The following is a 13,496-nucleotide window of genomic DNA, read 5'->3' on the forward strand; positions in this document are numbered from 1 at the left end:
TCAAATCTTCACTGCTTAAACTGCTAGGAGAGCATGAACAGCTGCCTAATTAAACACTGAAAACCATCCCTTGCCCAATTTTGGGATTCATTTTGGTTTTGTGATTCTGTTACTAGAACAAGGTAGGAGTAAGTGATAACTATAGCTGAGGCTCTGGATTGAGTTTGCATTCATAACTTGCAAGTGCTGATCAGCCCTTTTGCAGGAGATGAGGGGTTTGGTAGCCATTTGGTTGAGAGGTCCAGTCTCTCCTAGCTGCTGGAATGGTGGCAGATAGTGGGATCCCTTCCACAGTGCTGTCCAGCTGGCAGGTTCAGCTACCTAGTGCTTCCTTTCTTCCTCTGGCCTCATTTGGAGGGTGCATTAATAACCATTAATAGACTCCTGCAGTGCAGCATGCGAGTTCTCATCATAAATAACGTGCCCCTTCTTGCCACCCCTCCACGGTTCAGAACTCTGCTTTTTCTGCCTCGTGGATTTTTCATATCTTGCTAGGAGCCGGCCATGAGCTGGTTAAGCTTTCTGACTGCATGTGTCCATTTCCCCTTTTGGATAACTAGTGTACTGCTCTTTCCAACTTAGAGAGCTCTTTGTTTCTCTAGTGCTCTTCATTCAGAGATCAGATAATGATGCTTTGTCACTTCAGCTGGTGAAGTAGAGGCTGTGGCATCTTGAAGTGTCCCTTTGACTGGGCTCACTTGAAGTCCCAGGTTAACAGTGCTATTTGTTCCTTGTCCCCACTTGAATCAAAAGGTTGCCACATTAGGTCAGTGGCTGGCAACTTTTTACATGCTATAGATAAGAAACAACCCACCTTCAGCCTGAGGACTGGGAGGCTGTGGTGCCTCATGGCAGGAGTTGGGAGGGGTGCAGCTTTGTCCATTCTGGGTTTAGGCAAAGTCCCTCACTGCTACCACTTCTCCCTGCTCCCTAATTGTGGTGTGAACACTACTTCCAGCCAGGTTGAGCAGCTAGAAGCTGTGTTCGTGCTGTTGCTGCTCCTCTCCCCTCTCCTTTGCCCTGTCATCTCATGGCTGTGGCATGAGCATAGCTGGAAGCTGCCCAACTGTAGCACAGCTCCCTACCAGCTGAAAGCTGTGCCTGTGCTTAAGCTCAGGGGAGAGGGAAGCAGCAGCAGCACGGGTGCAGCTTCTAGATGCTCAGTCCTGCACAAGCAAAGCCCTCCACCTCTGCAAGCCAAATCCCATTGCCCCCTGGGCCATATGTTGTTGACCCTTACTTTGTAGGTAGTAGAAGCAGAGCAACTGACTGGTAAAAAGAACAGTTTGTGGCAGGGAGGATTAATGCTGCTCTTTCTTCTCCAGGAGAGATATTTGAACTGAAGGCAGAATTAAACAGTGACAAGAAGGAGAAGAAGAAAGAAGCAGTGAAGAAAGTGATTGCCTCCATGACCGTTGGGAAAGATGTCAGGTGCGCAGCTGTACAAGATGGAGGTGTTGTTCTTAATTGACAGAGCAAGTGCCCAAATAAAACCTGGCTGTGAGGGATGCCTTGACACCTTGCTGAGACGCAGGAACTGCTCCTAATACATAGTAAACTAGCAAATTGCAGCAGCTCATGTAAATAGGTCTGAGCAGCAAAGTTGCTTGGACTGAGTGCAGATTCCCCCTAGGAGAGCACTAGGGTCAGCCTCCTGTTCCTTTAATGGAACATTTGTGTTGCTTCTGTGGGACGGCTATCCCATTGCCTTGCACAAGGATGATGTGAATTCTTGTATCTGCAGTCTCTGCTGTGAAAGACAAGTGTATAAGGGCAAGCAGTCCAGTAGCCAGCAAGTTTGACTTGCCTTCTTCAGTAGTCTAACTAAAGGAGGCTTGGGCTGGTTTCCAGACTATATGCTTTTCTCCTTCCTGCCCTCTTTCCCCCCCAATTTAAACTCTAAAAATGCAAAAACCCCTTTTTGTTAGAGGATTGATCTAATTTCAGTGACAATTTTGTTATTGCTGAGCCCAGAACACAAGAGAAAAGTAAGCTCTTTCACTTTCCTCTCTCTTCCTCTGGCTTAGTCTAATCATACTTTAAATGTCCTCTCCCTGTTGTACCATTCCTATATTAGGAATACATGACTTGAGGCAGTTACTGAGTACTGATATAGTCAAAGTTTCTTCAACTAGAAGGTCATTGCAAAAGGTGCCTTCTAGCACTGCCCATCCTTTAACTGCTGCACACTTTTTAAAGGTAGCCAGTGTAGCGTGCCCTCTTCCGTTGTCCAGATTGGGCAAGTCACTTCAGTGTCATCTCTTAGTTATGCAGTGAGTCAGTAGCGAAGCTGTGTTTGAAACCAAAGGTGGTGACGCTAGCTTAGTGCTCACAGCACTGATTCTGGCCTTTTCCATCAGGGTATTCTGGCCATAAAGACCTTGCAAACCAAGACAAGATAGAGAGATGGGATGACTGGAACTACTGGATGAAGGGCTCCAATCAGACCACTCTTCCTTGGGCCTGAAATGCTGCTCCTTTTTTCTCTCTTTATTTTCTTTCTTTCTCACTGTGTACAGATGCATGTGTCTGTAGCCTGAGACTGATCCTAATGAGCCATCAGAGTGTTACTATACAAGATGCTTAATTAATAGTTTCTTAAAATGGTGTTAACTTACTGCTGCTGAGCTGGTCTGTGAGTATAGTCAGTTTATATGCAGGAAAGGCAAAGCCTTGAATGCTTTATATAGATGCTCTGGCTTTAAAGTCTGTGCGTTTGAAATTAAGTTTCCAAAACATAAATATGTATATATATTTATATGTTTTGGAAACTTAATTTCAAATGTTCCTACATCTTAAATGGCGATTGTGCTTGCTGTGTTGAGTCCTTTGTGGAAGATGCAACTCCATAGGCACCTTCCTGTGGTATAGGTGAGAGGTTATGCACACCAAGTAACTTTTCCCTCTTGTTCCCCTGTCCCGGTAACATTTGCTGTAGTGATGCTGGTGCTCTTGTCTTTCAGTGCTCTCTTTCCAGATGTGGTGAACTGTATGCAAACTGATAACCTTGAGCTTAAGAAGCTGGTCTATCTTTACCTGATGAATTATGCCAAAAGTCAGCCAGACATGGCCATTATGGCTGTCAACACATTTGTGAAGGTGAGATGGGAAGATTGTTTATAGGGACTTCTATAGTGGGAGGGCTAGAGCCTGACTTGCCTTGTGCTTTCAGGGCTGAACTAATTCAGCAAACAGACTTGACAGGATATCAGTAAGAAACTGCCACTGATTTCAGTGCTGCTACTCCAGGAAAAGTGGCAAAATCTCCATCCAGTTTATGGATGGGTAACCCTTCGGTCCATCTGCTCCATCGAAGAGCTTAATCCTGATTTGGCATAAGTTCAGACTCCTTCATAGAGGCCTGCCTCTCACTCGTTCATGTCCTGCCCTTCTCTTGCTCTTCCATGGGAAGCTAACAGAATAACGTGCCACTTGTTCAGATTTCCTCAGCATCGATTAAGCTGACTTCCTTGGCTTCCATTCTCTGTGTAGCAAATGAGCAGCAATTCATTCCATTAGGTGTTAAACAATGGCAAAGGAGATATGTTTGGCCTTTATTTGAGCTCTGAATAAGAGTTGCATTTTGCTGATATTAAGAAGGGGGAAGTTGTGAAGTGTGCAGTTTTGAGCCTCTTTGACTAGTATGTATCCAGTGCCAGTCGCATTTGAATTTGCCAGTTTGCAGTCAAGAAGGCCTTGATCCTCCTTAATTATAATCTATCTTATAGTAGCTTGAGGCTGGCAAAAGAATGGATTGGGAACAAAGATCCTGCCAAAGCAGCATAGCAAATGCAAAGCCATTTCATACTTCAGAGTATTTAGCTTCTACGATTTACTAGAGTAGGACTGACTTACAGCTAAATAAAATTGCTGTATTTCGCAACAAGGCAGAAGGAACTTGGTCACTTGGCACTGGTAAAACCTAATTGCTGATGGCAGGTGCCCTGAAAATAACACTAAAACCCAAATTGCTGGCATTAAAAGGTTAATCTTCTGTCCAGGCTTTCCAGCTCGGTACCACACTGAAGCACCTCCAATAAATTGCCTGATCTTAAGAGTATGCCCAGCAGTTCTGGAATTCAGGTCACTTGCAATTTTGGTGCCTAAAGACAGACTTAGGTTTATTAAACTTGGTCTGAAAACCGTGGCCCAAAGTGAAGTGGCTGGAATCTAACATCCCTTTTCATTCTTGTAGGACTGCGAAGACCCAAACCCCCTGATCCGGGCTCTAGCTGTGCGAACGATGGGCTGCATCCGGGTGGATAAGATAACAGAGTATCTCTGTGAGCCTCTGAGGAAGTGTCTGAAGGATGAGGACCCCTATGTACGCAAGACAGCTGCAGTCTGTGTGGCAAAGCTTCATGACATCAATGCACAGCTGGTGGAGGACCAAGGCTTCCTGGATACCTTAAAAGACCTCATCTCAGACTCCAACCCTATGGTGATTGTCCTTGTTGGCTTTTGCTGCTCTGTGCTGTCCTCTGTCCCTTCCCTTCCTCAAAACTGTATTGGATGCAGGCAGTGGCTGTCCCCTGCTATTCATCCCTCTGCTGCTAATCCAAACATAAACCTTTGCCTGGGTCTCTGCAGTCATCACTTTAACCAGGGGTGCTTTGGGAAATCCTGCAGAACATGACCCTGAGCACTGAGAAATCTTGACTGGCTCTTCCAGTGCCATTGTACACACAAGGGAAACTTCCTTTGGACTCTTCTTATCACTAGGCTTCAGTCCTTCCTCCTCCTAACCTGTCTTGTTGCTTACTATACTGCACTATTTAAAGACTGCCTCTTGAATGCTCTATAGGTCATGACAGTTGTCATTATAATTGCCACCTGCCTGACTGCTCTTAGGTGGAGCCTTCCTTTGATCTCTGCAGTGCACTATAAACAAGCAGTTGCTGTCCTTGCACAGTGAGAACTTTTGCTTGTTCAAAGTAACTAGAGAACTGTGGAGGAAGGAGCCTAATGGTTTGGCATGAGTTACTGGCTTAATTTCCTGCACTAGCAAGGGGATGGACTAGACATTAGAGGACACAATTCTTCATTGCAAGGTGTATTTTGGCTTCATTTTGGGCAAACATTGAACTTGCTCTGTACTAGGGAGACTAGAGAGACATGGCTTGGGGATCTGCTAAACCTGCTTCTGGGGTAGTCAGTGGAAGCTTCTGACCCACACTGCAGGAGCAGTTCTGGTGCCAGTCCTTTTACATTAGTTCTCTGTTCTCCTTGACCAACTTAGAGTAAACGGCTATGAATGACAGTACCCAGCAAATAAGGAGCAGCATTGGTGCAGTCTGCCTGAAGCCCTCTTACAGTGCCACCAAGTAAGAAAATAACTTAATCTTACAGCTCTTCTACACAAGACAACTGCTTGGAATAACTGTTCCATGCTAAATGCCTTCAGAGCATTCCCTTGCTGCAGAAGAGTTAGCATGCTTTAAACTTGTACCCTAGTTCATTTTGCAGTAAGCTTCCCAGGGAAATGAGCCTTCAGGAGCATTCTTGTAAGAACTGTGGTTAGATTCTCAATCAAGGTCATTGCGAGCCCTTCCCTCTTTCTGCTGACTGGCTTCTGTCTTGTATGTGAAATCCTCAGCCTAATGGCTTCCCAGATGCCTCATGGGAGCCCTGGAGTCTCTTCTGCATATCCTCAATGAGAAAAGTGGCAGGAATGTGCTTATCCTAGAATCAAGTGCCCCTTGCTTTGTAAGGATTTAGTTGTCAATATGATTCCAAGCACTGTCACCTTGATGCTTGTGTGAAACTAAGATCTATTGGTTTTCTATTCTGGAGGTTGTTATATAGCTATAGAGAGTTAGGGGGGATTGTAACTGGGACACCAACCATGGGTGCTGACTGAGGGAGTGGCAGCTTTTAGTTTGGCAGCTGCTGCTGGCAGCACAGCTGTGGACATTGCCCCATCACTGTCCAGGGCACAGAAGTGCATTGGTATACCTCTGCCTGGAGAGCCAACTTTTCTGCACCCTGCATTTCCATGAAGTTGCCCCATAGGAAGCCAGGGACATGACAACCCCTAGCTCTTGCAAGAAATGATCCTAGCATAAAAATAGGTTACATTTCAACAGTTACGTTGGGAGTCCAGTAGCTCTTAGTTCACAGAGTGCTTGGACATTAGGGTACCAGTAGAGATGGCCTAAATTGCATATGGCAGAAGTGCATTTCCAGCTTTGTTATTGGGTCAGTTTAGCCCTTCATCTCTTGGGAACAAGCCACATTTTATGTGACTTAAGGTATGACATTTTGAGACTTTTAAAATCTCTGCTCTGTTTGAGAGAGCTGTATAGTCACAGTGCTGTACCATGTTCTGTATAGGGATGGGCTTTACATAGCCAAAACTTCTCTCCCTCTCCTTCCTGCATGCCAATTAACAGCTGTCCTATACACCAGTGGTGGCTGCACTTTAGAGCATGTGTAGAGATGGTGAGTGCCTTGTGACCATTGTGAGGGGAGGGAAAGTATGGCAATATAATCACCCCATAATGAAAGACTTGTGTAATATCTGTTTAGTGTTTCCTTCTGCAGCAGAGACTTGACAGCTCAGCCGTAAGCCTTCTGTGAGGAGAGAGCCGCAGTCTGACACTGATGGAGAGCTCTGACAGCTGTCCCTTGGGAACTTTTGTACTCGGTGCTATCTCCTCTCTCCTAGTTTACCAGGAGTACTACTTTGCCTAGTGAAGTTCCAAAGAGGAACAAGCCTGCACAGTTCCTCCAAACCCTCATGTACCAAAGTGGTTGTCGTGGCACTGAATCAAGAGGAAGTCCTGTACATGTTGGATAGTACCAAGTTTGTTTGGATGCTAAGCATAGATGAGTTCCTCTCTTTTCCCTACAAAAAGAAATGAGCAAATGAATTTGTTAATCTGTTACCAACCCTGTCTCTAGAAAAATGCTCTTGCCAAAATGCAGCTTTGCTGCCAGCCAGGATTTAGAGACGGGTAAATCTCCTTTGTAGTGATTGAATAACCTTGCTAGAGTAGACTGGTAGAAGTCTATAGCATCTGAATGCTAGTTGGAGACTCACTTTCTCTGGACTCTCCACCTTATTGAATATAAAACTCTGACTTGACAGAATAATTCGGAGCCTGTTGCCCACCATTTCTCCTGTTCCTCTACTGCGTTTCCAATCTTTTGGTCTGGTCAGCCTAGCTTCTGTCTCTAGGTTTCCACAGCAATGGGCAGATAACTTCAAAAGAGATTATTTATGGTTCTGTAGCTATGAAAGAAGGCGGCTGCTGTCAGACCCTGAATAATGGACACTGCCATTTGCCAAGCCCTTGGGTGAATTCATCTTAACTTTAGCGGTGCATATGTTGAATATTTTAAGATGTTGTTATTGTGTAGGTGATGGGAGCAAGCTAACAGTAATTACTCTTGTCTCTTGTATGTTACCTTATGTGATTTCAGCTCAGCACTGTTGGGAGAGGAGTTGGCCCCCAAATGTCACCCTGGTACTGAGGTGTTGATTGCAAGCCTTTAGTGTCCTGTTACACGGAAGTGGTGGTAGGCAGAATCTGAGCAACCTGGGCCCATCTGAAGTGACTAGCTTTTCATTTCATAGACATTAAGAGCTGGAAGGGACCTCATGAGATCAAATCCAGCCCCCCTGCCAGAGGTGGGAAGTCTGCAGGGGTCAAATGATCCCAGCAAGATAAACATCCAAATTCCTTTTGAATAAGTCCAGAGTAAGTGCTTACATCACCTTTGGGGGGAGTCTGTTCCAGACCTTGGACACTTGGACTGTAAAGAAGTTTTTCCTTATATCGAGTCTGAATCGGCCTTCTAAAAGTTTGTGGCCATTGGACCTAGTTATCTCTTGGGGAGCCCTGGTGAACAAGTGTTCTGCCAGATCCTGATGCATCCCCCTTATAGGCAGCCACAAAGTCCCCCCTGAGCCGCCTTTGACAGGCTGAAGAGTTCCATGTTTCTCAGCCTCTCCTCATAAGGCTTGCTCTTTTGGCCTTTGATCATAGGGGTAGCTCTTCTCTGGACTCTCTTGAGCTTGTCCACATCCCTCCTGAAGTGGGGGACCCAAAACTGGACTCGGTACTCCAGCTGTGGCCTCACTAAGGCCGAGTAAAGCGGGAGGATGACCTTCCCATCAGCTAGTACCCTTTGGGTCCAGTCCCAGAGTCGGTTCCCCGGCCATTGGACCATGAGATGGCTGAGGCCACAGTTCTCCAGCTTGGTCATGAGAACATCATGGGAAACCTAGTCAAAGGTCTTCTTTAAATCCAGATAAATGATATCGACCTTGCCTCCCTTGTCCAGGCAATATGTCACCTGGTCATAAGAGATGAGGTTGGTCAGGCAAGACTTCCAGTAATAAAACCATGTTGGCTGGTATTCAGTAGGTTGCCTTCCGTTAGCCTGTTGCAGATTCATCTCTTGATGATTTTCTCCAAGATCTTTCCAGGGGTGGATGTCACACCGATAGGTCTGTAATTCCCTAGATCTTCCTTCCTCCATTTCTTGAAGATTTGGGACCATGTTTGGCTCTTTTGTCCAGTCTTCCTGTACATCACCCAAGTACAATGACCTTTCAGATATCTTGGCCATAGGACATGCCATGATGTCCTCCAGCTTATTCATTCTCAATAAACCAACAAGACTAGGACAGACTTGAAGGTATATGCCCCTGTGATATCAGCAGTGGAAGCCAAAGACTAGAGTTGTTTTGCGCATCTGGTTGGTACTTTAAGTGGCTAGTAGCTGGTGTTGTAATAAAGCTTCATCCTTGGCTGGGGTGGAGAGCGGTGATGGGGAGTGGAATTTATAGATGATGGTCAAATGCCAACAAGGTGTCTGTTCCAAGAGCTGAGTCCCTATAAGCTGTTTCTCTGCCCGGTACTGTTGCTTTGCATATATGGTGACCATTGGGGAGGCTTGGTTTGGTTTTGGGTTGTTTTGATTTGTTTTTAAACATCCATTTTACACAAGATTGGTATCTCTCTCTCTCTCTCTCTTTTTCAGGTGGTAGCTAATGCTGTTGCAGCTCTTTCAGAGATAGCAGAATCTCATCCTAGCAGCAACCTACTGGACCTCAACCCCCAGTCTATTAACAAACTGCTCACAGCCCTAAATGAGTGCACGGAGTGGGGCCAGATTTTCATCTTGGACTGTCTGGCCAACTATATGCCTAAAGATGACCGGGAGGCCCAGAGGTGAGGGAGGGGTGATCTCAGTGGTATAGAGGCTGGTTCTGAACTTGAGAGATGCAGAAATTGGTCTGCTTGGTCAACAGTCCTTAAACAAAAACAAAACCACATTTGCTACTTGGACCAGGCCCTGCCTAAGTCTCTGCCCTCTTCTTCCTGCCCTCAGGGTGAGTTGGGAAAGTGGGGGTAGAATCAGCAGTTGTGTAAAGGGTTCAGTTTCCCTTGCTTCAGTTGGAGCAGAGAGTATGCATGCAACTAATGCTGTGACTCCTGTCTTCTGAAGAGTCCTGTGGGGTAAGCTTTATCACTCAGTGAGTGCCCACTACCACATTGTAGTAAAGTAACTTGAGATGGTGGCATGTGGTGTCTCCAGAGCCACGTGACTCATTCCCTGCACTGCAAGCAGCAGGCTGAGACTTCTGGAGGTGAGAATCAAGGGGAGAGAGAGAGACTGAGAAGAATGGAGAATCAGTCTCAAAAGATAACTTCTGCTTTGCTTTCCTGGAGTGTGTAGTCATCATGCTGAATAAAAGTTCCCTGGAGCTAAGCCTTTGCATTCACTTGACAGTTGGGAGAAGGCAGCTTTGTAAGCCAGTCATATAAATGGCTCTGGCTTTATATATGGCCCTCTTCCTACCATGCACCTAGCATCTGCCTCCTGCCCTGGGTGGAGCATTCAGAATGCCGTGGCCTGGCTGCCACCCCTGGCATCTCTTGATAGAAGTCAGTTGACCTCTGGTTTCCTAGGCAGAGATCATTCTTTACTAGTGCAAGGAAAACACTTCTCTTTGTGGATTTTTAATGGGTTCTCTATTTCTGTTGTCTTGCTCAGGTTAGGGTCCCCTGTTTGCCTTTTCTCCTATTTGAACAGAGCTGGCCTTTGTCCTTCTCTGTAGTCCATTGCTGATTCCTAGGCCTGCTAGAAGCAATCTCCTATAAGAACTGTGCTGTAGGTCATGGCTTGTCTGCAGATTGGGGCTTGTCTGTGCTGTGGCACCTCTGCTTATATAAAGCTGTGTCACCAGAGCCCCCTAGTGTTTATGCAGCATGTGCTAATAGAAAGGGATTTTTACTGGCTTACTTGCACTGTCTTCTTGAAAACAGATACTGATTCAGACTTGGGAACCTGGTGGTACTGGCAGTGCTTTTCTTGGACTATTACAGTTAAATTCTTGATCCTTCTCTGTTCCCTTCTCTCTCCCCTTCCCTATTTTGTCTTGCCTTTCTACACCGTCCCACTAGCATTTGTGAGCGGGTGACTCCCCGGCTGTCCCATGCAAACTCTGCTGTGGTCCTGTCAGCAGTGAAGGTGCTGATGAAGTTCATGGAGATGCTGTCAAAGGACCTGGATTATTATGGTACTCTGCTGAAGAAACTGGCTCCCCCTCTGGTCACGCTGCTCTCGGCAGAGCCTGAGCTGCAATATGTGGCTCTCCGCAACATTAACCTCATTGTGCAGAAGAGGTGAGGTGACCTCATTTATTACTCTGTGGGCAGGGTGGGGAGAGCCAGGCAAGGAGGACCAGCCTATTTCTCACTGCCAGGTCTGGTTGGCCTTGGGTGACCCTTCTCTAGAAGTAGCCACAGTAACACAAGGCCATGCTACAATTTGCTGTGGGCCTTGCAAACTAGAAGTTAATTCCAGACCCTGTTACAACTGATACAACTTCTGCTAAAGCACGTCTCTATTATTAGTGCCATCATCATGGGTTTGCTCTTAATTCTAGTCAAATCCATTTGGGGGATTTGCCTTTCCTTTCTAGCAGCATTGGAATGCCTCCAGCATGGGGCTTGCATTTTGGAGCAAGGAAATGAAATGGACTAGAAACTGAGCTGTCAGTGTTTTCTAGTTAGTGTCTTGCACAGTGTAGAAGGTAAATGAACAACTAGCTCTGGTAGTCTTTAGGTTGTTAATCAGATGTGTAACGCTTTGGAGAATTTTTAGGTAGCTTGTCCTTTTGAAAACACTGCATTCCTCTTTAAGTATTTTTCCCTCTTGCAGACTTGCTGTGGGTTGGGCATGTCAGTGTCTCTGTACTTCAGTTGTGTTTGCAAGATGGTGTAATTGCACAGTAGGGAAATGCTAAGGTGTGAGGAAATGCACATGGTTAAGACTGATGCCCAGATCCTTTAGTAATCAGGATCATGCAAATACTGAAGTTTCCTATTGCTGAACACCCGTGTCGCACTGTGCAAACCCCAGTAGTAGTCCACTGTTTCTGCTGTTGCCCCAGGGTCTAGTTGCCCTAAAAAAAGGAAAACTGCATCTCTTCCTCAAGTTTAGGACTTTGCATTGTGACTTCCTTTCCCAGGTTTTTTATCAGTGTTGTCTGGCAGCAATGTCAAAGCACCTAGAGGTTAATGGAGTGAGTTTTGAGTAGTGCAGTGTCTTACACAAGACATTCGGGAGCCCTTACTCAGTCAGTTCCTTAGTTAAAATTCTTTACAGTAGTGATTTGCAACCTTTTTCAAGATGAGTTGGCGGGGTACTCTCCACAAGCTTTTTGAATTTGGCTAGTTGAGAACTACTCTTGCTCTGCTTCCACTTACTTCACTATGTCTCAGCCAGGTGCTGCCTTGCAGTCCTTCCTGTATTAAGCTTTTCTGGTAAATCTAAAGCAGGCAGGAGTGTTGTATGAACCCCATGCCCACCAGCCTGGGGAATAGAGGGTGGTGGGGAAGGAGCATGATCTTTCCTGTCCTGTGGTGTCCCTGCACTCACCTTCTCCAGATGGGGCTGTTGCAGCCAGCCTAGCTCCTGATGGGGCAATGCAAACAATAGTGCCACAGCCCAGCCCAGCTCCCTACATGGACAGTGCAAAGGGGTCTGAAGCAAGCAGCTGTGTCACAGCCCTTCCTAGTTCAACCCTGCATGCCTCTCTTGGAAACAGAGGGGTGTAGGACAGCTCCTCTGCCTGGCATCCTCTGTTTTCCAGGAGGAACATGTGGAAGCAGTTCAGGAAGAATGTAGGCTCTAGCCACAGCTGCTGCCATTCTGCCTCCACATAAGGCAGTTCAGCCTGGCTGTGGCAGCACCCATGTTATGGCACCTGAGGGAACTGCAGCACCCAGTTGACCACTGCTCTACTGTCTCTCGGGCAGTTTAAAAATCCCAGCTACAGCATTTAATTGAGAACTAACGCATGTAATAAATCTATAGTTTGCATTTGGGGGCTCCACTTGATTGTGGGGGTCAGGCTTACTGACTTATTCTTCTCTCATGCTGAGCATTGTGTAACAGCTACATTTTATGAGTGGGCAAGTTAGCTTTTTTACTGAAAAGCTTCTGATACTGGCTACTGTCAGAAATGGGAGAATTTGGGGGCTGAGCCCAGTGATCTGACCTAGCAAATTGCTTCACTGGGACTGCTTTCCTAACCTCTGTTGAATACAGATTCATGGTAGGCATCCTTAGGTTTGGGTTTTAAATGTTTTGTTTTTTTTTTATTTGTGTGATGGTTTAAAAAAAAAAACTTTTTTAAAGTCACATAACAGCCCTCAGCACCCCCCACTTCCCCTCCCTTTCTGGATCTCTCCTTCCAGGCCTGAAATCCTGAAGCATGAGATGAAGGTGTTTTTTGTGAAGTACAATGACCCCATCTATGTTAAGCTGGAGAAACTGGACATCATGATCCGCCTGGCATCCCAGGCCAATATTGCTCAGGTCAGATCTTGGGTGCCGGAAGAGGGGGGAAGGGTAGACATCTTGGTGTCATAGGCAGATGGGATGGATGGTAAGCATGTCACAATTTTGGTTAAATTTTGGTGACTTTAGTGTACGGGATACAACTCTAAAGGTTGTCTACTCCAGAGTTCACAAAGAGTTGTTTAGCTTGAGTTGTATGCAGGGATAATTAGCATGAAACTAAGCCACAGAGCTAAAAGGGAGTGGGAACTCATCTGTAGAGAGTTAGGTTAGAGCTTAGCCAAAGCTTGTTCAGGCTAATGGAGTGAGTTTCCAGAGAGCCTAAGCTTCACTCTCCTTCTGAGGAGAGAGCAAAGGCTAAAAATTTTGACCTGGACTACCTTATCCCGTGCTGTGGTTGGAATAAGGCCTGTCCAGTAGGAATCCTCTGGCTGCATCACTTCCTGGAGCACCATGGATTTTACTACCTCCTATCTTTCTTATCAGTGGCACATGACTGCTAAAGACACTGCTGAACAAATTCTTGGAGGATCTGAGCCCCTTGATCCTGTTCTGGCACATTGGCAAAGTGAAAGGAAGCTACTTCTTAGTTTCATAGTTTCTAGGGTCGGAAGGGACCTGAGCAGATCATCTAGTCCGACCCCCTGCCATGGCAGGAAAGAGTACTGGGGTCC

The 13,496-nt window shown here is 46.0% G+C and overlaps 1 protein-coding gene across 6 annotated transcripts in view; it reads left to right on the forward strand.

Annotated features, from left to right (window-relative positions):
• AP1B1 (adaptor related protein complex 1 beta 1 subunit) overlaps positions 1-13,496 on the forward strand; it is a 51,542-nt gene that overhangs the window by 16,117 nt on the left and 21,929 nt on the right. For all 6 annotated transcript variants that reach the window (XM_019539313.1, XM_019539317.1, XM_019539316.1 and 3 more), the window contains exons 3-8: positions 1,326-1,431; positions 2,964-3,099; positions 4,196-4,441; positions 8,992-9,182; positions 10,419-10,640; positions 12,720-12,840. In XM_019539313.1, the coding sequence (XP_019394858.1) occupies positions 1,326-1,431; positions 2,964-3,099; positions 4,196-4,441; positions 8,992-9,182; positions 10,419-10,640; positions 12,720-12,840 (1,022 nt within the window). The remainder of the gene's footprint in view (positions 1-1,325; positions 1,432-2,963; positions 3,100-4,195; positions 4,442-8,991; positions 9,183-10,418; positions 10,641-12,719; positions 12,841-13,496) is intronic.

The sequence above is a fragment of the Crocodylus porosus genome, unplaced genomic scaffold, assembly GCF_001723895.1.
Source record: "Crocodylus porosus isolate Cpor-Errol unplaced genomic scaffold, CroPor_comp1, whole genome shotgun sequence".
NCBI lineage: Eukaryota > Metazoa > Chordata > Crocodylia > Crocodylidae > Crocodylus > Crocodylus porosus.